The sequence below is a fragment of the Littorina saxatilis genome, linkage group LG17, assembly GCF_037325665.1.
Source record: "Littorina saxatilis isolate snail1 linkage group LG17, US_GU_Lsax_2.0, whole genome shotgun sequence".
NCBI classification, from domain to species: domain Eukaryota; kingdom Metazoa; phylum Mollusca; class Gastropoda; order Littorinimorpha; family Littorinidae; genus Littorina; species Littorina saxatilis.
In genome coordinates, this window is record NC_090261.1 from 2,647,916 (window position 1) to 2,671,915 (window position 24,000).

General features: G+C 43.9%; 1 protein-coding gene across 1 annotated transcript in view; it reads right to left on the bottom strand.

Moving 5' to 3' along the window:
* Positions 1–4,194: 4,194 nt before the first annotated feature.
* The window catches only part of LOC138952840 (uncharacterized), an 85,858-nt gene continuing 66,052 nt past the window's right edge, over positions 4,195–24,000 (bottom strand). Inside the window, exons 3-5 of the mRNA XM_070324572.1 lie at positions 22,537–22,776; positions 12,675–12,795; positions 4,195–12,132 (exon numbers count right to left, since the gene is read on the bottom strand). Of these exons, the coding sequence (XP_070180673.1) occupies positions 11,236–12,132; positions 12,675–12,795; positions 22,537–22,776 (1,258 nt within the window). The 3' untranslated portion in view covers positions 4,195–11,235. The remainder of the gene's footprint in view (positions 12,133–12,674; positions 12,796–22,536; positions 22,777–24,000) is intronic.

A 24,000-nucleotide genomic window follows, 5' to 3' on the forward strand; every position in this document is an offset into this window, starting at 1 on the left:
TATTCATGGTCAAAGGGAAATAACCTTCTCAGTTGGTGGGAGTGAGAATGGGTGCAGTGAGAATGGTTATTTCCCTTTGACCAACGGGGGTGTTTTTCCTACCTCGAAGGAATTTCTTGTTATTAGTAGTATTAATGATCAATGCAGAAACAAAATGAGGTGAGCGGCTAGTCAGACTGTGGGCTGAATCTAGTGTTAAAGCGGTACAATACATTTAGGGCTACATTTCCACAGTACCATGCAGCTGGCTGTTTATCCTACAAGCAAAGGAAATACGCAATGTCCACACCAAGGTCTGACGTCACGCGCGACGTCATCACGACACGTTCAATGCTCAAACCTGCTGAAGGGAGTGAATCGTCTTGAATTTAATTTAAGAGTTTACAGACAAAAAAACAAAAAAACGACGTACTGTTGCCTCTAGAATCTGAAGGCAGATAACGTTCCTGTATAACGTGTTGTTCTAAAGAGCTGTCTATCTTTGCGTTTTAAGAGCATTCTTTTCCCATGAATACAGCTACAAAATATTGTCTCGCCTGCAGTTTGAAATTGCGCCATTATATCACTTTGAAGCAACAAAGAGCGCAATCTGTGTTGGATTTGTGTGAACACACATGGTTGTCTTTGCCTTCAAATTACGCCTTGATACTGCCGGGGTTGAACTGTGCGAGGAGCAGATTTTCATGCATTTCTCTTTCACGTGGAGTTAGTACCGCCTTTGCATGACACTGTGAAACGAAGCTAGCTGTTTTCTTATGTTGCTGCTTGCCAAACAGCTCCGTTCCAGAAATCTCTTGCGCAGGCAGCTGATCATGCGAAGACTTCAGGAAAGGAAATGCAATTAACAAATGAAACAACTCTCTGCTCGGCCTGTAATTTTGGACTTAAAATATTAATCGCCGGAGCAGGTACGCTGCAGGGAAAGCTGCCACGAGTAGCTTGATCTCAAACTTTATTGCTCTCAGTGCACGGAAGCTAATGGCGAGACTATTACTGCAGTTTGCGCATGGAGAAAAACACGCTCTCTGCACGCACGCGTCTGGAACTAAGCTTAAATTGTTAATGACTTCATGCCGCGCCGTCATTAAGACAAGGGCTCATCCTGCCAACACTGCAAAGAAAGGGCCACAAATCCCGCGACAGGGAGACAACTCCATCAGCATGTGTATGCACAGGAAGATTGTGGGCGGGAGCGAAGAAGAGGGAATGGTATTGCACAGCAGCAAATCCGCCAGAAACCCGATTGTGTGTGTGTGGAGTTTTCTCCCAACCATCAGCGACAAGTCGTGAAGAAAGCTGACGAAGGTGCAGCGTCACTAATTGACACGCCGCGCGCATAAAGCGTCATTACTGTGACGTCCACCTCACAAAGACAGCTCAGGGCTTACGATAAAGCTGCCACCCGATTGGATAGTTCTCGCTACACAAATGGCGGCGACTTTAAGTGATGAGAGTTTTTCCCGAGAACTGTTAATTACTGGGCTGGGGACTGACCAAACCAAAGCGGTTTCTTCAGTCAAGGCTGGAATCGACCATTCTTGAAGACATTATCAGATCGGACAAAGCGCTAGCGGGGGACAGCGGCAGCAACTCAGTCTTTGGAGACGTCCTCTGCGCTCACACCCTTTCTAATTATCTTCTTATCTAATTAGATCGCCCGTTTTCCGCCCCGGGTAGCATTCCCATTCATGAGCCGGTCATTTCCACTAGTTCATTACCATAACTGTTGACCGAAACCCTCGACAAAGCCTCCTCGCTCACTGCCTCGCTCACTGCCTCGCTCTTGTTTCAATTCTTCACAACGGACCTCCGCATCGAGGAGAAAGAGAAGGAAAAGGACTACTTCCAGGCGAGGCGACGAGGACAGAGCGGAACTTGGTGAGGGATGCAAGGAGAATAAGCGAGGTTTCAATGAGAGCAGGGGTCAAGTCGCGGAGGCAATGTGAGCTTTTGGTTGATGAGTCAGAGAAAATGCCACAACTCAATTAACGTGACATCAAGGAGCCGGCACCGTCCAGTCTCCGCCACTGACACGAGAGGCGCCATTTTCTTCAGGCACTTTTCACCCTCGTGCTACGCTCGTTACCATTTTCCGCTCCAAGATGGAGTTTGAATCTTTGTCCTCAGTCCTGACACCCCTCTATAGTGTAAACGTTAATGGCGGCGCCAGTCCAAGCATTGTACTGATAATGCCCTGTCGTTACTATCAAGTCAGTGTCAGTTATTGTTCTTGAGTTTATTTTTATGTCTCCCCCCTCCACCCACTTTTTTCTGCTATTTTGTTGTGTAACGGTGTCAGAGAGCTGAGAAAGTGGGTCGTGTCTTTTTTCTGTGTGTGTTTTTGGGGTTTCTGATGTCACCCGATGGCACGCTGTGTGACAAGCTATCAAGAGAAAAGGAATCGGCTTGTGAAGGAGAAACAAGTCGCGTAAGGCGAAAATACAACATTTAGTCAAGCTGTCGAACTCAGAGAATGAAACTGAACGCACTGCAATTTTTCAGCAAGACCGTATACTCGTAGCATCGTCAGTCCACCGCTCGTGGCAAAGGCAGTGAAATTGACAAGAAGAGCGGGGTAGTAGTTGCGCTGAGAAGGATAGCACGCTTTTCTGTAGCTCTCTTCGTTTTAACTTTCTGAGCGTGTTTTTAATCCAAACATATCATATCTATATGTTTTTGGAATCAGGAACCGACAAGGAATAAGATGAAAGTGTTTTTAAATTGATTTCGAAAATTTAATTTTGATCATAATTTTTATATTTTTAATTTTCAGAGCTTGTTTTTAATCCAAATATAACATATTTATATGTTTTTGGAATCAGGAAATGATGAAGAATAAGATGAACGTAAATTTGGATCGTTTTATAAAACAATTTTTTTTTACAATTTTCAGATTTTTAATGACCAAAGTCATTAATTAATGTTTAAGCCACCAAGCTGAAATGCAATACCGAAGTCCGGCCTTTGTCGAAGATTGCTTGGCCAAACTTTCAATCAATTTGATTGAAAAATGAGGGTGTGACAGTGCAGTGCCGCCTCAACTTTTACAAAAAGCCGGGGATATGACGTCATCAGACATTTATCGAACAAATGAAAAACACGTCCGAGGACATCATTCCCAGGAACTCTCATGTAAAATTTCATAAAGATCGGTCCAGTAGTTTAGTCTGAATCGCTCTACACACACACACACGCACAGACAGACAGACAGACAGACAGACAGACAGACACACACACACACACACATACATACACCACGACCCTCGTCTCGATTCCCCCCTCCATGTTAAAACATTTAGTCATAACTTGACTAAATGTAAAAAGGGTGTTCAAGCTCTCTGCCATCACTGACAAGCTGCCCTTGTCGATATTTTGTTTAAATGTTTGGAACATTCGATCGGATTGTGCCTTGTTATATCCGTCAGATTGATGTGTTTGGGTAAAACGCAAAGTATAACCCGTCCACACACACACACACACACACACACACACACACACACACACACACACACACACTCTCTCTCTCTCTCTCACACACACACACACACACACACACTCCCTCTCTCATACACACACACACTCTCTCTCTCTCTCTCTCACACACACACACACACACTCTCTCTCTCTCTCACACACACACACACACACACACACACACACAGTATATCGACACACACACACACACTTCTTTCTTTCTTTCTTTATTTGGTGTTTAACGTCGTTTTCAACCACGAAGGTTATATCGCGACGGGGGAAGGGGGAAGATGGGATAGAGCCACTTGTCAATTGTTTCTTGTTCACAAAAGCACTAATCAAAAATTTGCTCCAGGGGCTTGCAACGTAGTACAATATATGTACCTTTCTGGGAGAATGCAAGTTTCCAGTACAAAGGACTTACCATTTCTTACATACTGCTTGACTAAAATCCTTACAAAAATTGACTATATTCTATACAAGAAACACTTAACAAGGGTAAAAGGAGAAACATAATCCGTTAGTCGCCTCTTACGACATGCTGGGGAGCATCGCGCAAATTCTTTCTCGTCCCAACCAATATGGGACTCTCCCTAACCCGCGGGGGGTCACACACACACACACACACACACACACACACACACACACACACACACACACACACACACACACACACACACACAGTATATCGCTAACATAATTCACAATTTCACGACAGTGTTTCATGTAGACAGTTTTATTGTTTCACACCCTGTATACAACATTCACAGAGTCAGTCACAGACGTGAGGCCGGCCAGAGAGAGAGACAGAGAGGCCAGAGACTGGACACAACACGAAACAGTGATTGTCTCACATCTTCACAGTGGTCAAGCCAAATGATTTCTCTATGTAAAAGTTTTCCATCACACGCCAATCACTTGGCAACAGATTATCGCGCAATGTACTGATACTTCAGAAATACTGACAGAAACATGCTTCCCTCGCAGGGAAAGTAACATAATATTATATGAAATAACCGAAAAAGACACAAAACTGTCTTCTCTATATTTTTGTACAACCAATATAACTGATCACTTTGTCAAGTAGCCACAAACTTCCTCTGGAAAAAAATACTTGTTGGTTCGAATTTAATGACGATTTCAATTATTTTAAGGACTTCAAAAATAAACACAAACCTGGTAAGCCAAATAAACGAAACAGTACAGAACGTTTAGGAAATGGAAGCGAGTTCTTTGCCAAAGATGTATGCGTATAAATGTTATCCTCTAATAGTTGTAGCACATGTTGAAGCACAAAAGATAAAGATGTATACATATACATTTAATCCCCTAATACTTGTAGCACAAAAACAAAAAGATAAATACGCATACATTTTATCCTCAAATACTTGTACCACATGTTGTAGCACTGTAGCAATGTGAAACAAGTCGCGTAAGGCGAAAATACAACATTTAGTCAAGTAGCTGTCGAACTCACAGAATGAAACTGAACGCAATGCCATTTTTCAGCAAGACCGTATACTCGTAGCATCGTCAGTCCACCGCTCATGGCAAAGGCAGTGAAATTGACAAGAAGAGCGGGGTAGTAGTTGCGCTAAGAAGGATAGCACGCTTTTCTGTACCTCTCTTTGTTTTAACTTTCTGAGCGTGTTTTTAATCCAAACATATCATATCAATATGTTTTTGGAATCAGGAACCGACAAGGAATAAGATGAAAGTGTTTTTAAATTGATTTCGACAATTTAATTTTGATAATAATTTTTATATATTTAATTTTCAGAGCTTGTTTTTAATCCACATATAACATATTTATATGTTTTTGGAATCAGAACATGATGGAGAATAAGATGAACGTAAATTTGGATCGTTTTATATATATATTTTTTTTTTTTTTTTAAATTTTCAGATTTTTAATGACCAAAGTCATTAATTAAATTTTAAGCCACCAAGCTGAAATGCAATACTGAAGTCCGGGCTTCGTCGAAGATTACTTGACGAAAATTTCAACCAATTTGGTTGAAAAATGAGAGCGTGACAGTGCCGCCTCAACTTTCACGAAAAGCCGGATATGACGTCATAAAAGACATTTATCAAAAAAATGAAAAAAACGTCTGGGGATTTCATACCCAGGAACTCTCATGTCAAATTTCATAAAGATCGGTCCAGTAGTTTAGTCTGAATCGCTCTACACACACACACAGACAGACAGACACACACACACACACACACACGCACGCACGCACGCACGCACATACACCACGACCCTCGTCTCGATTCCCCCTCTACGTTAAAACATTTAGTCAAAACTTGACTAAATGTAAAAAACAGGACTAACGCTACAAAATCTTCAAAGATTCCTCTTTATGAAAACATGACAATCTCTACAAAATCTGCCGGACTCCCTTTTCATAAACTACACGAACAGTGTGAATATACACTTTCTTTATGCATAAAAACGCAGTGGACACATGATTATACATGTACATTCGTCTGTAACCATACACTAGTTGTGAACAACGTGTCGCCAATAAACAACACTATAAGTATCAGGAAGAAAGTTGAAAACCTTATCACAAGAGACTAAAGGCTCGAATGGTCTCATGACTCAGGGAAGGCAAGAATATTCTGAAATCAAAAATCGGTCTAGAATTTACTGGGACAAAAAATGACATCGTTTCTAAGTATCTCCATCCCCTTTCTTTCTCATGACTCCAACATAAAACAAACATAACACGACCTTGTAACTGGAACCCAACATAAAACAAACATAACACGACCTTGTAACTGGAACCCAACATAAATTGTTTCAAATTTGACAACACAACAGAATGGTCAGACCTAACCGCAATGAGTGGCAACGCCAACGCAACACTGTAACGGTGTAGAAAATCAATATCTACACATTTTAACAGCATTCATTCGCGGAGTTAAATCATTTAAGTTTCAGATTTAATGCTGTACTTTTGAAAACAGCTTTAGCATCTTTCTTTCTTTATTTGGTGTTTAACGTCGTTTTCAACCACGAACCAGCAGCTTTAGCAGCGATGACAATGTTGTTTTTAGATGAGAATGAAGAACGGGACACCAGAGTCACCTATATGATTGTTGCACACAGCGCTTCCTTTTCAACTATTAATTTTCATTCACACCTGCCTCCGCAAGCATTATGCTTGGAGTCAGCTCTCAGACACACACCAAGTACGATGTGTACGTGTCTGATAACAATGTATTTATTCACTGCTGTTAACGAGATCATTGTCAGGGTTCGAGGTGAGGGTTTCTTTTCAAGCAAAAAACAACGAAAGACATCATGTCAAAAGAAATACCGATCATGTTTTCAGTTTCTTGTTTGCAATATATATGAGTTTATACTCGCCAAAAAAACGACTTAACAGTCAGATACGACACAAGGTGCATTTAACCAAAAGTGAATTGAAAATAAAAACAAATATAGCCATTTTCTTATATCCTTTTTCAAGAAGTTTAACTCATCACATTGTCAAGAAGAACAAAATAAAAAATAAAAACCAGGTTATTGGCGTTTGTATTGTGTATCGAAAGAAAGCAATCAGCAAAGTCCGAGTAAGGCGTAGTTGTCATACATGTCCTAAGAAACACGCACAAATAAAACGATCTAAAATAAGCAGTCAACAGAACTTAACTATAGATCTGCATGGGAGGGCAAAAGCAAGCAGAAATGTACGGCCACAAAATATACTACAAAACTCAATCGGCCCACAGCCTACAAAACTCAGTATTCTTCGACCACAATTATACATTTATCTTTAAACTGAACGTTCAAACAAAATGAGTAAATTACAACTCAATAAAACAACCGAACGTAAACACAGACTTCCCTTATTCGTGGCACATGTATACAATCAACACGACAACTCAAGTGCCATTTAACTATTTTAACGCAACGAAAGAGTTCTGCTTGTTCGGGCCGCTTGTTTAGCAGAAGTCGTTGTTCGGGCCTCGACGTCTCAAGATTGAATCGGTCAAGATGAGTTGGACCACTCTACAGCAAGGGGTGTTGGAGGGCGTCTTGGCACAGATAAGGACGACGACTGGGCCTTCAAAAGATCGTCATAGAAGTATCTTCTTCACTTAAGTTCGACCATTGCTTGCATACTTTAATACAGAGACACATAAGAACTCTGTTTTAAGATAAAGGTTACAAACCGAATCATACGCTAACGCTTGCCTCGTTATGCTGCCTGTTTGTGTGTAAACGTACAGTGACTAAATTTGCCTTATCGATCAATCCATAATTAGACACGAAGCTATCTTTGGTAAGTTTTTGGGAGTTTGAAACGCCGAGGCTTTGTCAAAATTAATGTGTTGAGACCTGCAAGCCCTTGGTCGACGAGCCTGAGCATGGCAAGCTCTGCAGGATTTACAACCATGTTGGTTTATTTATTTATTTATTTATTTGGTCGTTTTCAACCGTTCAAGGTTATATCGCGACGGGGAAAGGGGGGAGATGGGATAGAGCCACTTATTAATTGTTTCTTGTTCACAAAAGCACTAATCAAAAAATTGCTCCAGGGGCTTGCAACGTAGTATAATATATGACTGGGAGAATGCAAGTTTCCAGTACAAAGGACTTAACATTTCTTACATACTGCTTGACTAAAATCTTTACAAACATTGACTATATTCTATACAAGAAACACTTAACAAGGGTAAAAAGAGAAACAGAATCCGTTAGTCGCCTCTTACGACATGCTGGGGAGCATCGGGTAAATTCTTCCCCCTAACCCGCGGAGGGCAACCATGTTGGTCAGTGTGTGTGTTGAGCTAAGCTTCTGCACCAACTATCATTTCCTTCGTTAACTGTGAACATGGTGGTACCATAAGCACAATAATACATAAGAGTTGTCCTTGAATATATGGATAATCTATCCTCATGACTTGTGTAAGAAAAACGAAGCAAACTCGTACTTTAAAATCCTTTTCGACACTGACTGTGAACGATACAACAGAACCAACTAACAGTAGTCATCAGCATAGGCTAATAAATCATTAACTCGTCCAAACATATTTACAATTCCAGTGAAATCAACAAATAACAAATTTGGTCGTGGGCCAAGCACATAGACGTGCTTCATTCTCGCTCCATTCTCACAGTTCTACTAGTTCACGGTACACAAACTGAGTTTCTACACAAGCAGCGAGGCCAGGCATGTTTGGCGCTCACTGGTGTTTGTTTGCATGAGTATCAAAAGATCATTTAGTCACACGACTAATAGGCAGAAGGGTAATTATGTCGTCCACAGCTTGCATCACAACATGTGTTCACATTTTGGGATATCAGTGGATCATTATTCTAAATGGCTTCAATTTCACGCAAAATGAGATTCCACACCTCGGCAATATCCAGATTTAGCCACGTGTGAACTTCGCCATCACGCTAGATGAATGTCAAAATGGTCACTCTTCGTTCAGTTCGTGAGGTCACTGCCACATCACGTGACAATGTCCATCCCATGACCGTCTATGCATGCAGTCACCAGCGTGAATAAAATAGAACATACCTTCATCAACTTCCATTCACCGATATGCACTATCCATCGATTTTAAATTGCAGGAAAACGAGAAGTGGCAATCAGCGATTGTCGATCAGAATGTGTAGGGCTAGTATAATCATGTACCGTATTCTTCGCGGTTTGCTCAACGACCCAAAATCTTCTATGATTTCCGTGTTCGCGAAATAATCACAAAAGTCAGGCTCACACAGACCCACAATGCACTGCTTCTTGGCTATTGGTCCAGATAAAACAGTGTATGTAATGAACAAAACGTGTCCAGGCTTATCCCACTGTAACAACTTCACTGCCAGAAATCCATGAGATAACAAGACAAACTCTCAAAACCCGGGAAGTATTTAAGAACAGGAATAAAAACACAACAAAGCAAAATCAACGGCTGCAGCACGAAACAAGTTCTTTCGTAAAAGAAAGGAAAAATATGTCGTCGTTCTTGCTGAGGGCAGTCATCGTTTTCTTGATGTTTAATGATAGTTTATTTTCGCATCGCCATTAAATCACCATTCACCGTGAATTCAGAAGTCAGCTGGACTCTGCATATCAATATAAAAGAAACAAAACACTGCGGTATGTTCTAAAATACAAATGTTCTCGTTGTTTGCAACGTGTAACCTTTCGTCGGCAACAAGATCGGTCCCACTATAATACCAAACTGTGGGTCCATCATCATGAACTCGAGGCCAATGTCTTGTCTAGCACAGCGGATCAGCTTCGGACCAACAAATTCTAAAGCTACGTCACTCTGCTTCGCTGCACTTCAGTGGTACAGTTCCTTGTCAACAAGACAAAAAGACAGAGGACCAAGCGATTCAAAATCCGTCCGCACTTTTTGTAAATGAGGTCTGTTGGCTAGTACAATACGTACAATTAATACTTCTGCACACACCGTAAAACAAACCTTCTGCACTGATTGAATTTTAGCTTGTCAAGCTTATTAGTTGTTAACATAAAAGGTAAAATACGAACATGTGTATGATTTAAGTTGTTAATCTTTCAGCATCAAAGACACATGTACAAAAAACGACAAAAGATAGGCTTGGAGCGTGTTGACTTGGTTGTTGGAAGGATGGCAACAGAGTTACGTTATACATCCCGTCAATCTGTCAAGCTGTCTTGTCTGACCTCAGTCACCATCTCATCGCGTCCAGTGTGCTTTAACAATTCCCGGCAGGTCATTTGTTTCGTCAATTGCTACGTTCATAAATCTCAGTTTAAAGAAAATCATGGCCTTGCTTGCCTTATGCTTATACAATTAACACACAGAAACAAGAAAGATAGGTTTCTGAAACGTTTTCATATATTTTGGATTTATACATCGCACAGACCATTTTCCCTATCGTTTTAAAGAGTACATTAAAACTCTAATAATCAAACGTTTCATTACTCATTTTCCAGGTCAAAAAGCACTACAGTATCAGCTTCCTTTTTTTCTGGAAAAACAAATCGCAAACAAAAACCTCCGTGTTCTGAACTTTACAAAACATTTTATAGGCTTATATCTGACTTGAAATTCATCATTCCATTCCAAACAAAGACCTTGATTGTCTCCCTTTCAACTCTGAACAGTTGGAAGATTTGCTTCCCTTCGAATCTGCACGCACCTTTATCTCCCCTTAATCTCATGCACATACTAAATAGTCTCCCTTGCGTTTCCAGAAGTAATCTGATTGGTAGTCTCCCTTGAAGCGCGAGTATATATTCAAACAGCACCGTTCTGAGTTGTTTATAATCTGGCACAGTTCACAGTCCACTGAATCGTCTCCGCTTCCAATAACACGACGTTGACTCTATGAGGATTGTCATAACATAGCACCATAGTGCGGGGTCCTTGCTGACAAAACACACAACCCTTACATGACAAACTCCATGTCCTTTACAGACGCCCCTGGATTAGTTAGACGCTTCCAGAAAGGTCCCATCTGTTGAAAGTCATTGAATCACACCAACACGCAGACAGGAAAACTGAAAATAGTGTGTGTCCATTTCTCTCTCAAAACACGGTTCTTTTCCCACCAAATATATTAGCATGATGATATGGCAAATTGGCATCAGATTCAATAGAAAAGTGGTCTCCATGACTGTCTTGGAGTAGTCCTACACCACAAAAGCGACACACTTTTCACTTAGCTCGCAGCTCACATCGGGGGGCACTGAAACCAGAACCCTTCATGACGTCACAGTCTACTTCGTCAAAAACACGTCACTACGATCATGACTTGAAGGTGTCGGGTGCGGGGGGTTCCGGGGGGTCAAAGTAGTTGGGGTGGAGGGCGGGTATTGGCCTTTTTACTTGCCCCTCCCGGTAGCCGCCAAAGCTGCGGTCACTGTAGTGGCTACCCGACGATGTCCGGTGACGAGACCTGTTGGACAGCCGAGAGTCCGGCCGTCCCCCCTGCCCCCCGCTGTCCTCGATGTCGAAGCTGTAAGGCCCAGCCCCGACCGACCCCCCGTAGGGCGAGTCCTGGTCGCGCACCACGTGCCGGAAGTGCCTGATGGGAAGGGTCTGCGCGGCGCCGCGGTCGCTATAGTAACCGTCCAGGTCAGAGTGACCGTAGTCGTAATGCTGGCCCCCGCACTCACAGTCACAGAAGTCAGGGTCCACGAGGGTGGCCACGCGAGAGTCCCCGTTTGTGTACAGACCCACCCCTACCCCTGAGCCCACACCGTGCGCAGGACCCGCCGAGACCATGGCGCTCCGCAGTGACTCGGGTGGTGGGTAGTGGCCGTCCCCTATCGACTCGTACGTGTGTGACCGGTCACTGTTGGTCTGGCTGGCCGCACTGGACGACGTGTACTCTCCCCCCGGACCTACTCCTCCTCCCCCGTCCTGCAGACGGCGGTAGCTGAGGATGCTGCGACTGGGAGGCAGTGGGAGGTCCCCTTGTCGTAAGGCAACAGCCGGACTGCCGTTGGCGCTGATGAGGAGGGGCGTGAGGTGGGTGTGGCAGTGGGCGTGCACGTGTGGGTGGTGGGTGGGCGTGACCAGCGGCCGGTGCTCGTGCTGCTGGTGGTAGGGGGACAGCTGACGACTGCTGCAGCTCCCCCCACCTCCACCCAGGTCCCCGTTCAGCAGGCGTGTCTGCGTTCTGTTGCCGCACAGTGTCGTCTGCACGACAAACAGCACAAAGAACTTGAAACGACTATCCCATACAAACAACTTTATATCACATACAAACAACTAATGAACACAAACAACTTTCACATACAAACAACTTTCACATACAAAATATTCAACTGTACTGTCACCTGGTTACTAGAACTGAGCTTGAATATCATGCACGATCTTCGTACTACTGCAGGTAAGGTCCAATTGGGAAAGCCAAGTCTAAAACTTGTGCAATCTTCAACAAGTTCTTCCTTTCTTCTTGTTAGTTGCCTTCGTCGGCTTGCTTGTGTTTTGCCTTTCTTCTAACTTGGTCTTTCTTCTTGATTCTTTGTTCTTTGACCCTTCTCATTGGTTCTTTTGCTGCCTTCTTCCATCTGTCTTCTTTATTCTTTCATCATCCTTCTTCCTTTTCCACTCTTCTTTTATTTTCTGCTTGCTATTCTTCTACTACTTTCTTCTTCTAGGTTCTTCTTCTTTTAGGTTCTTCTTCTTCTTCTTCCTTCTACCTACTCTTCTTTTGTGAGAAAGTAGCGTGTCCTTACCTCTAGGGGTCGCGGCATGACAGGAGCTGAGGCGTAATGACAGCTGGTGTAGTACTTGGCGTTGTCCGGGTGAGCGTTCAGAGCTGACTGGTGAGAGGGACTCGAGTTCTTCGGCCGCTTTCTGCAACACCAAAACCTGACCACATCAACACACTGACCACATCAACACACTGACTACATCAACACACTGACCACATCAACACACTGACCACATCAACACACTGACTACATCAACACATTGACCTTATGCTGAACGGAAATAAATGTACTGGAAAAAGAAAAGCTGGGGACTAGGAGGCTGAACTCGGATGATATGAGCAAGAATGCACAACGTCAAGCAGGAGATAACTGCGCAAAACTGGCATGACGCTGTACCCGAATAACTTGACTCTACACATACACATACAAAGCCACATTTTCCCAAGACTAATCTGGACTAGGCAGTTTCATCGCCCATTGAACGCTCCGATCGACCTTCTGGTGATCAAAGGCCACGAAAACCCATAATCAATTAACAAGCCTTAAACACTACATTGGGGTGTGCACGTTAAAGATCCCACGATTGACAAAAGGGTCTTTCCTGGCAAAATTGTATAGGCATAGGTAAAAATGTCCACCAAAATACCCGTGTGACTTGGAATAATAGGCCGTGAAAAGTAGGATATGCGCCGAAATGGCTGCGATCTGCTGGCCGATGTGAATGCGTGATGTATTGTGTAAACAAATTTCATCTCACACGGCATAAATAAATCCCTGCGCCTCGAATAATTATGTGCGCGATATAAATTGCATAAAATAAAAATAAAAAATAAAAAATAAATAAATCCCTGCGCTTAGAACTGTACCCACGGAATACGCGCGATATAAGCCTCATATTGATTGATTGAACTTCCTCTGTTCCATCCAACACTGTGACGTCCAAGCTGAAGTAACCCAAACAAAACACAGCCTACTACCACAACCACACCCTGTCTTTTTCAACATAAACCCGGCCTCCTGCCCGCATGCATCAAATCGCAGCCCACACTCAACCAAGTCACCCTCAAAGACAAAAATCGGAATTTCCCGAAGGAGGAAAAGACCATAAAATTCAAAGCCGACCGGAACAAGCCCCGTCTATTCCACAAAGCGCCAGTGACAAACTCGTTCTCACCAAGACTACCATCTGCTGGAGTCTCGGCTCAACAAGTCTCTACCGCAATACAACAACCATTGCCCCTACCGCCATCGCTGCAACATCCTTAGTTTTATGCCCCTTTTACACAGGTTCTACGCAGCAGTCCACAACCCTCTTTTCAAGGTCAGTTCCGGAGTCGGTAGGGGTTATTGGAGGACCGCTTGTCGCGTCGTATTGCATGTCGTATGCTTTACTGCCCTGGTTCGCCTTCAACCCGGCGTTGCGCTGCTGTTGCTACCGCCATGTCATATATTTTTATGTTGCTTGTTGGAGAGATTGGGGCAATGAAATGCTTCCCGCTATGTCCCTTCCCCTTTGTTCTCTGTGTTGTTAGCGCCTGGCCTTTTTATTGGCAGCATGCTATTCGTGGTTTGCAGCTTTTCAATGTCCCCTACGGAAACATTGGTACTCTTTTTTTCCGTTCTCTTTTGTGGAGAATATACGGTTGATGAAGTTGTTTCTATTGTTCCCTAGGGGTTTCTTTTTGTTGCTACGAAAGAAAAGAAAAGCCTCTGTTGCTGGAACACGTTTGGTGAAGTATGACCCATGAGGATTATAACAAGGGACGGACAGACACACAGACACACTGCGCGAATTCCGTTACTCCCCTCATTTGAGCTGCACAACAGCTTTTTACCCACTCCTGCCTACAAAAACAAGACGATTCCATTAAAAACATTTATCCTCAAACGAAAACAAGAAAATGAATTCAAAAAACAAAACCTCGCAGAAGGTTATAAAAGCAGGGGAAAAAAAGGAATGTTTTCCCTGGAGATTTAACATTTGCACAAACACACCGAGCGACCTAGAGATGCAAAGCTACGAATGTATGAAGAAGGAGCAAGGAAAAGGCTATTCCGGAACATTTCAATATATATCAAGAGAGCGACTGTGAGACACACACATCTGCCGAGGAATAGCCCGCTAGCCTATGAGCTGTCTTCATTGCCCTCGGAATATCGATTCTTCATCTTTCATTCTTTGCTAAAGTTCACTGCACTTCCCCTTCTGTAACGGGTCTTAAAGTTTATTGTTATGTAGGATCTAGATTGCAAGTACTCTAAAATCGTATATGCTGTATTTGCATCTCTCTGTCTCTCTCTCTCTCTCTCTCTGTCTCTCTCTCTCTCTCTGTCTCATTCTCTCTCTCTCTCTCTCTCTTGGAGGCGGCATGACAATGAAAGCAAGAACTGAAAGGCAACAGACAGACGGATAAAAAACAGACACGTTCATAATATATTCAAGCACGATGATGTTGAAGATAAGTGTGCCTCAGCCCGAGCATCTATATATCTTTGCAGAGAGAGGGGTGGGTGGGGGAGAGAGAGGGAGGGAGAGAGAGGGAGGGAGAGAGAGAGAGAGAGAGAGAGAGAGAGAGAGAGAGAGAGGGAGGAAGAGAGGGGAGGGAGGGAGAGAGAGGGAGAGAGAGAGGGAGAGAGAGAGAGAGAGAGAGAGAGAGAAAGAGAGAGAGAGACAGACAGACAGACACAGATAGACAGACGGAAAGAGATAGGGACAGCCAGATAGAAAGAGAGAGAGAGAGAGAAAGAGAGAGACAGACAGACAGAGACAGACACAGACAGCCAGATAGAAAGAGATAGGGACAGCCAGATAGAAAGAGATAGAAAGAGAGAGAGAGAGAGAGAGAGAGAGAGAGAGAGAGAGAGAGAGAGAGAGAGAGAGAGAGAGACAGAGACAGAGACAGAGACAGAGAAAAAGAGACATAAAAACAAAGAGAGAGAATTACCTCGTCTGAGTATATACTTTCCCCACACTAAGCAAGTCCAATACAGCAAAAGCCCTATAGTTTTTCGGGATCAATCCCGACACAGCGCGGTGCATTAGGCTGGGAGCAGCGCGGCAAGCACAATAACTCAGCATTAACTAATGCTCCACAAAACCTACACGCACCCCGGTCCCCCAGAGACCCAGCTGCCGTGCACAGCTCTGCTTGCCCCGTAACGTCATGTAAAACCATTTGGATGCAGCCTCCTCCCCTAGCATCGTCCAGACCTCCGGCGTTACAAAACAGTAGCTGCTCTGACTGTCAAGCGTACATCCAGGACAGTGCCTTGTGGTGTCATTTTGCGATGAGACCTGTGCGGGTCATGGAATGGACATACTGACAGTATGGAATGCCGTAAAGGAATACAATGGGCGATCTGAAAGTGTGGCAAGGGTATGGAAGCTTATGAATAAAATACTTATTTAATCGCCGCACGGCATTCCACACAATCCCATTCAGTCACAATCTCAACACAAAAACGTACAAAGAGTCTATCACTGCCCTTTCAAGCGCAAGATTTACCACCTGAGTTAAAATGTGTTACTCAATGCTACCTTATATACAAAAAACCGGAAATTCTCAGACACACTACAATAGGTCCTAAGACCATCCCCCCCCCCCCCCAACCCCCTTGAATTTGTCATCCTGGTAGTTAAACGACGGACGACATGTGGTGCACTGAAAAGCCGAGTCCCACCAGAATGCAGATACCCCAACAGCCAAACAAAGGGCGGCAACCTGGGGCCCGGATCACGTTTTACTGCCGACATCCGCACAAGGACACCGCGCCATTTCCCGGTTGATTTACCACTTACCACACGATGGCAGCAAAATGTTTATACCTTCTGGGCCAATAAATTGAGCGAACAAAACGCACAGCTCGAGAAAAATAGCTAGGGAAACAGAAAAACGGAAATGGCAGATATAGAACGTTTACATCTGAGGTCACAACCCTGCTGTTTTTGCTTGCTGTAGAATTGCGGGCTCTTGAGAAGCCAAGTTTGTTTTGTTTTCTTTCTTTTCTGTGGCTGATATACGAGGAAAATGGTAGTTTTATTTGCGGCAGGCTTCTCCTAGAAGCGCATTGTATGGCGCCTGGAGGAGCCACCGAACGACTACCCCCCCCCCCCCACACACACACACACCCACACGCGCACACACACACACAACGGTCTCCACCGCGCTGCCTCACAAAAAAAAACCCCAACCAACATATAAAACTTCGTTTGATTGTAATAGAGGCATCCCTTGACTGATGAAGGCTTTCCAAGTCAAGCCATATTGTATTCCATTCAAAACATTCTCATTTCGATCCTATTAAGGAAACTGATAGTTAATTAAGTTAAAATTCAATACTGATTATCACTGGTTCTAGAAACAATCAGCTATACCACGCGTCCGTCCATCAAATATTTTGTTTAAATCACGAAATCCGTTTTGAAGTGACACATTTTGAAAACACACGTTATGACTAAACACATTCATAGTTGGCCAGGCTACAATCACAAGCCAGCTTCCGTAGAAACCTTTAATTTCATGACAAACAAATCGCCATCAAAATCAGATCGCACCAACACTACTGTCACCCAAAATCACAATCAAAGAGCGACGCCATCTGGGGTGGGCGTTTTTGGGTAAACAAAGGGTCGCTACTCTAGCGGCGGAGAAGTCAGTGGAAGTCGCAAGTAGGTCATCAAATGTGGCATGAGCGGGTGTACTTTCCACGGCTTCGGTAGTTCAGGGGTCACCGGGTTAATAGCGATGACACTGTGAAGAAAATCGGTAATGTGCGTGTCCTGTAAGACATGTAAATGATTATGGTCGTTTTGAGAGGACTTTGAATGATTGTTGATGAAGTGTGCCTATGAAGGCAGGAAGTCAGTTGAGTTGAGTATTTAGCTCTGATAAAAAAAAATTATGCTGCAAAGAAAACTGTGAAAGAAAAGTAAAACAGACACAGACACACACAGACACACACAGACACACACACACACACACACACGTGTAAAGAAACAAAACATCTGCGCCACGGTGTCAGCGAATATATACCAAACGACCACACAGTAATACAGGACGACGTACGCTATTAACAACGAACGAGCCAAACAAATACGGTCACGAAAATGCGCACAACAGACCTTTCCCACATTCATCACCGTGCTTACTTAACAAAGCTCCACAGTTCACTGCCAGTAAATGCCACCCAACCCAGCCCTTCGGTGCATTAACATAAATGCCTTGAATCTTCTTCCATTCTATGAAATATTCATTGCGGCACTTGGTGGGCATTTCTCTGGGTCGATCAAATTGCACTTAGCCGTCTTTTACACTTTTTCCATGTCTACTTAATTGCGGGCCTCAAGAAACGCGTCCGTCTCGCCTATCCCTGCGAGAACCGAGATCGTCCCCTGCACTTTTCTTAACGGCGTCACAAGCAGTTTTTTTGCTGATGCGCTGAAATCGATTAGAATTTAAAAGCCTGTCAAAGTGTAACAACAAACTGCAATCTGATCATGCCCTCGCATCCAGAGCCGTGTTTTTGCAATCGACTGGTGTGCTGCCACGTCTCACGTTACGCTATGGAAGAAGACGTTACGAGCTGTGCTGGCTTGTTTCCTGAATGTCATGCCTGCACGTGCAACTTTGCGCACAGTCCCGTCGGAGACGATGACTGAAGACTATAAGAGGTTGACATTAGAATGCTTTTTGCACGAATGAAAACAAAAGACACTTCAAAATATTTTTGATGGAAGATTGAGGTTAAGAATGTGAGTCAAGACAGAGTGAAACACAAACTGTATTCTCAGAGAGAGAGGAAGAGAGGGAGGGAGAGAGAGAGAGAGGGAGGAAGAGAGAGAGAGAGTGAGAGAGAGATTGGTTGGTTTTTGGGGTTTAATGTCCCTTCAGAGAGAGAGAGAGAGAGAGAGAGAGAGAGAGAGAGAGAGAGAGAGAGAGAGAGAGAGAGAGAGGGAAAGAGAGGGAGAGAGGAAAAAAGAGAGAAAGAGAGTGAGAGAGGGAGAAAGAGAGGGAGAGGGAGAGAGAGAGAGAGGGAGAGAGAGAGAGAGAGAGGGAGAGAGAGAGAAAAAGTGAAAGAGAGAGAGAGAGAGGGAGAAAGAGAGAGAGAGAGGGAGAAAGAGAGAGAGAGAGAGGGAGAGAGAGAGAGAGAGAGAGAGAGAGAGAGAGAGAGAGAGAGAGAGAGAGAGAGAGAGAGAGAGAGAGAGAATGCGTGAGGGCGGGAGGGAGCGGATAGGGGAGTCACAGCACAGCATGAATCGATCCCAAGGAAAAGAGCAGAAAATGAGGCCAAAAACACAGGGAGAAAAAGTGCCAAACAAGCTAGTTATTTTGCTCCGACGAGCCGGCACGGCACACACAAACATATTACTGATCTTTTCCGCTACCTCGTGCCAAGGGAAATCCTTCCCTCAGTAGCGCAAGTCTATGCAACCCACGGGAGGTTTATCTGGAGAGTACTGATGCATTATCCCCCAGACACCGTGTTGTGACATGTGTGCTAATTACCTTACAGTATCACTTCCGTTTCAGAACTGTTGCTCTAAACCGAAAAAAAAATCCGAAAAATAAATATTGGATTTGGATATACAATGAAATACGTAGTTCAACGAAAACGATATAAATCCTTTCAAAATATATTGTGTTTACCTTATGGTCTTTATTTGTTTGTCTTTTTAATTCTCGTATCTTTGCAAGCTCTTATATAGTCAGTCATAGTGTTCACGTAACTGGATCTCTCTTTCTCTTTTTTAGAAAAGTAATCACGTCGTACAGTATCTGTCGATATTCTCAGACGCACAAAAATAGATTGCTCCAACTGAAAGTTGTATTCGCGAAAAATCTCGAATCCACAGAAAAGTCCAATTCCTGATTGTGACGTCAGAAACCACGCAAAAGAAGAAGAAAACGGAAAGAAAAAGACAGAGTGAGAAGAAAACGGAAAGAAAAAGACAGAGTGAGAAGAAACACGGAAGAAAGAGGATCTGCACAATCATGCCGTACAAGTGTGAATGCAATCCCTCGTTGTGCAGGCCGCCGCAGCCATCATGTTCAGGGCTTAGCGCTCGTGCAACACACACACAACACCTCAAACCATCACCAACAACGTCATCCAACCAAAAAAGCTGCCCCATAAAACCTCCTATCTCTGCAAACAGAAGCTGCAAAGGGAAGATACGCAAGCGTTTAGACGACTGTCAAAACAGCCAATGTGCTTGGGAGGGATGGCGCTAAGAGACTTTTTCGGCCGCCATTAAATGATTAAAATTAATCACCACGACTCCCTCAAGGCAGTCTCTTCTCCGCGCTCACCGGACCAAAGTGGAGTCAGCATCGTCCACGAAATACGTGCTTTTAGAAACTGGCAAGATTCAATCAAAGAAACGGCAAGAAAAACACCACCACAACACATTGTTAAACTCAGCCAGCAGTCAGTTTTTGTCTCCTCCCCAGAACTACATTACACACAGGACAAGGAAAGGGAATCACAAGGACATTTTCCTACAAACGAAGCGTACACTAATGTCTTCCCACTAAAAAAGTAAACCGTGTTCTCTAAACGTGGAAACAATATTGTCTTTTCAATCGCCGTGTTTTTGGAGCCAACAGCTTTGAACCCGCTGAGGGAAGAAGCGCAAACAAGGAATGGACAGAAGATCGTTTTTAGTCAACCCAAGGAATGGATGAGCAATAAGAAAGTCCAGAGAGAGAGGAGAGAGACAGAGAAAAAAAAGTTCTCCATTCGGTACTAGCGTTCTGTTTCTTTTTACCGCTTGTGTCAACTTGCTCCTGCTAATCGCACGGTCAACACGGTTTAATGTAAGCATTCACTGGTGCTTTTCAATGGAGGAACAGAGGTTGATGGGAGGTTGCAAAGCGAATTCCTTGCCCTTCACTGGGAACATCCACTCCCCGAGGGCTTGGCTACACTCTGGCAGGCTCATGTCAAATTAAGGTGACGTCTCCTTCCAAAAACGAGGGAACAAGGAGGCGAATCGTTAACAGAAAAACGTTTCAAGCATTTGATTTAACGATGGTGTGAATTTTTAAAAACTCTGCGGTCGCAGCTGCAAAGTTTTATAAATGCGCGCACAGCCGTAAGAACGACTAACACAAACACAGTAAGCAACCGAGGATCGCAAAAGCTGTATTTCATAGACTATAACTATAAGAAGATCGGGCAGGGGCGGATCAGTTGCTTTGTAAGGGGGGGGGGGGGCACTTTGAATCGAAAGTGAATGTGATGGGCGCGAAGCGCCCGAATTTGCTAAGGGGGTCCGGGGGCATGCTCCCCCGGAAAAAAAGTTTGCCCAAAGAAGCAAAATGGTGCCATCTGGTGCCATTTGAACTTAGAAATGGTCATAGAATCAGCATAGAAAAATCTTTTTTTTTTCTTCTTCTTTTTTTTTCTTTTTTTTCGGGGGGGGGGGGGGGGGGCACGTGCCCCCTGTGCCCCCCCCCCCTCGTCCGCCCCTGTCGGGTGTCCTGTTTCTTGTATATTAGACAATACTCCGTTTGTTTACATCTTACTCTCAAAGGAAGTTCAAGGAACATTTTATTCCTTCATTCGCTCATCGATCTTCATTGCCGTGCTGGATTTAAACAAGACAGACAGGTGTTTTTCTCCCGAAGTAGCGTGTTGTGATAAAGCAATCTTGTAAGGTTTTCCTGACGACGATAGTTGAGAGACGGCACTCACTACCATACACGTCAGCGGGACACACACAACCGCAGTGAAACACAACAGCTGCTTATCTTTTCTACTTTGATCAGATCTTCAGGTGTTTCCAAAACAAAAAGCATTCTTCGACGAGACTCTCTTTCGACGAAAATGCCAGGGAATTCTCCACTTCCAACAGACATCCAAGCGTTGTATTTTTCAACAATGGTTGCATGTACATGGACAAAACCCCACCTGAAGTGAAGTAAAGTTTAGTAAAGTGAACAATGGAACTGAACTGAACATAAAACTGAATTGAACTGAACTCAATTAAACAAAACAGAAGGAGAAATGGAGTGGATAGGTGTTAGTCGTGCAAGAGGAATGGGAGAAAATGGAAACTGAACGTAATGGCGTCAACAAAAAGCAGCCTACCTTAAAATGAGGTGACAATGGGCTATTCAGAAGAGAAACTTCTAAGGTAACAACACAAATATTCACTACTACCATCCCCTAATCGTTTTTTCTGTTTTACTATCATGATCGTCGTATCAATCGTTATGTCCTCCTCTTGTTCATCGACATTACTTTTTCTTTTCACTGATGCAGGAATAATGGAATTTGAATGAAGCATAGTGCAAAGCCAACATAACAATACAATGAGTTGAACAGATTGTCGAAAGACTTATTTGTTTTAAATCACCTCCATTGCTACTTAAGAATGAAATATTCGAGAAACTGATATATCTTCGATCGTTGTCTAGATCCAATTACATCATCATTATTACCATCGTCTCACAGCAACTCTCTCTCTCTCTCTCTCTCTCTCTCTCTCTCTCTCTCTCTCTCTCTCTCTCTCTCTCTCTCTCTCTCTCTCTCTCTCTCTCTCTCTCTCTCTCTCTCTCTCTCTCTCTCTCTCTCTCTCTCTCTCTCTCTCTCTCTCTCTCTCTCTCTCTCTCTCTCTCTCTCTCTCTCTCTCTCTCTCTCTCTCTCTCTCTCTCTCTCTCTCTCTCTCTCTCTCTCTCTTTTTCCAAGTCACCTTTCCAAGGTCAGACGGTATTCCATCAAAGGGATTCTGAAATAAACTGCAATCGTTTCTCGTGTTATAAAATATTTAAAAAAGGAAAAAAGAAAAAAAAGAAGATGAACTTTATCATCATTTCCACTGAATTATGATGTCACAACCACCATGACATCATCACCCCCACAACCCTCACCCCCTTACCTGCAGACGCAGTAGACGACGCCGGCGACGAGGAGCGAGAAGACGAGACAGGCGAGGGCGATCATGATGATGCAGGGGACAGCGCACGTCTCGGGGGCCTCCAGCTCCTCCTCCCCCTCCTCCCCCACGTCCCCCTCCGGCAAGAGGCGCGTGCCGTCGTGCGGGATGTTGCAGCGGTCAGCCAGGAACCACTTGAGCCTCTCGCCCACCGCCTGACCCACACACGCCGTCCAGTTCACCCTGCACATACAGGTATTGACACATACAGGTTTTGACACAGACAGGTATTGACACATACAGGTATTGACACAGACAGGTATTGACACATACAGGTACACATACATGTTTGTTTGTTTGTTTGCTTAACGCCCAGCCGACCACGAAGGGCCATATCAGGGCGGTGCTGCTTTGACATATAACGATGCGCCACACACAAGACAGAAGTCGCAGCACAGGCTTCATGTCTCACCCAGTCACATTATTCTGACTCCGGACCAACCAGTCCTAGCACTTACCCCATAATGCCAGACGCCAGGCGGAGCAGCCACTAGATTGCCAATTTTTTAAAGTCTTATGTATGACCCGGCCGGGGTTCGAACCCACGACCTCCCGATCACGGGGCGGACGCCTTACTACTAGGCCAACCGTGCCGGTGTACACATACAGGTTGTAAAGGAAATCACGAATAACACTGTAACTGGCAAAGTTTGACAGTGATATCCTCCACGCTTTTAGAGCGCTAACCAGAAATATAGCGTGACATAGCAAAGTGTGTTGCACGCACTGTGAATTCAGCTCACTGACCGGGGATAGTTGACGTTGTAAATCACAACTAGGGTATTGTTACACTTTACTCCTTGGACATTGAGGGGTTGTCCAAGTAATCGGCCGGGAGGAAGGAAGCCCGGATAGATGCGACAGTAAAGCACTTAACAGGTAAATGGAATATGCATTCGAATATCGCTAGAGTGTTTATCGCATAAGTTGAATCGACTAACACTGTAAACTGTCAACATAGCAGGCAGATATCTAAGACAAGATGTCCGCTATTTATGTTGTGCAATGCGTCGTATAACCGGTCTGAGAGGGAGATAGCGCGGCCAGATGACAAGTGTGAAGGATCTGAGAATCCGCCGAAGTATCATAACTCTAGACCAGCATAGCTGAAATTCGACGGGATTTCGAGAAGTTATTGCAAGGTTATGGTTGTCCGTATAGTTGGACCATAGAGGTCACAGGACGAGAGGAACTGAGTAGACCGAGGTCGCCAGTGGAAGGAATTAGTATTCAGACACCAATTCCTAGTGAACGGCCATAGTGTATGTATTAGTTACTGTGATACCAAATTGTCTTACCCATGTATGTATGATGCTATGCGCCAGTGATGTATGAATGCTATTTATTTTTGTTTTTATCACACAGCAAGCTGCTTTCCTCGTGTATTTTTTATGTTCATTCATGTAT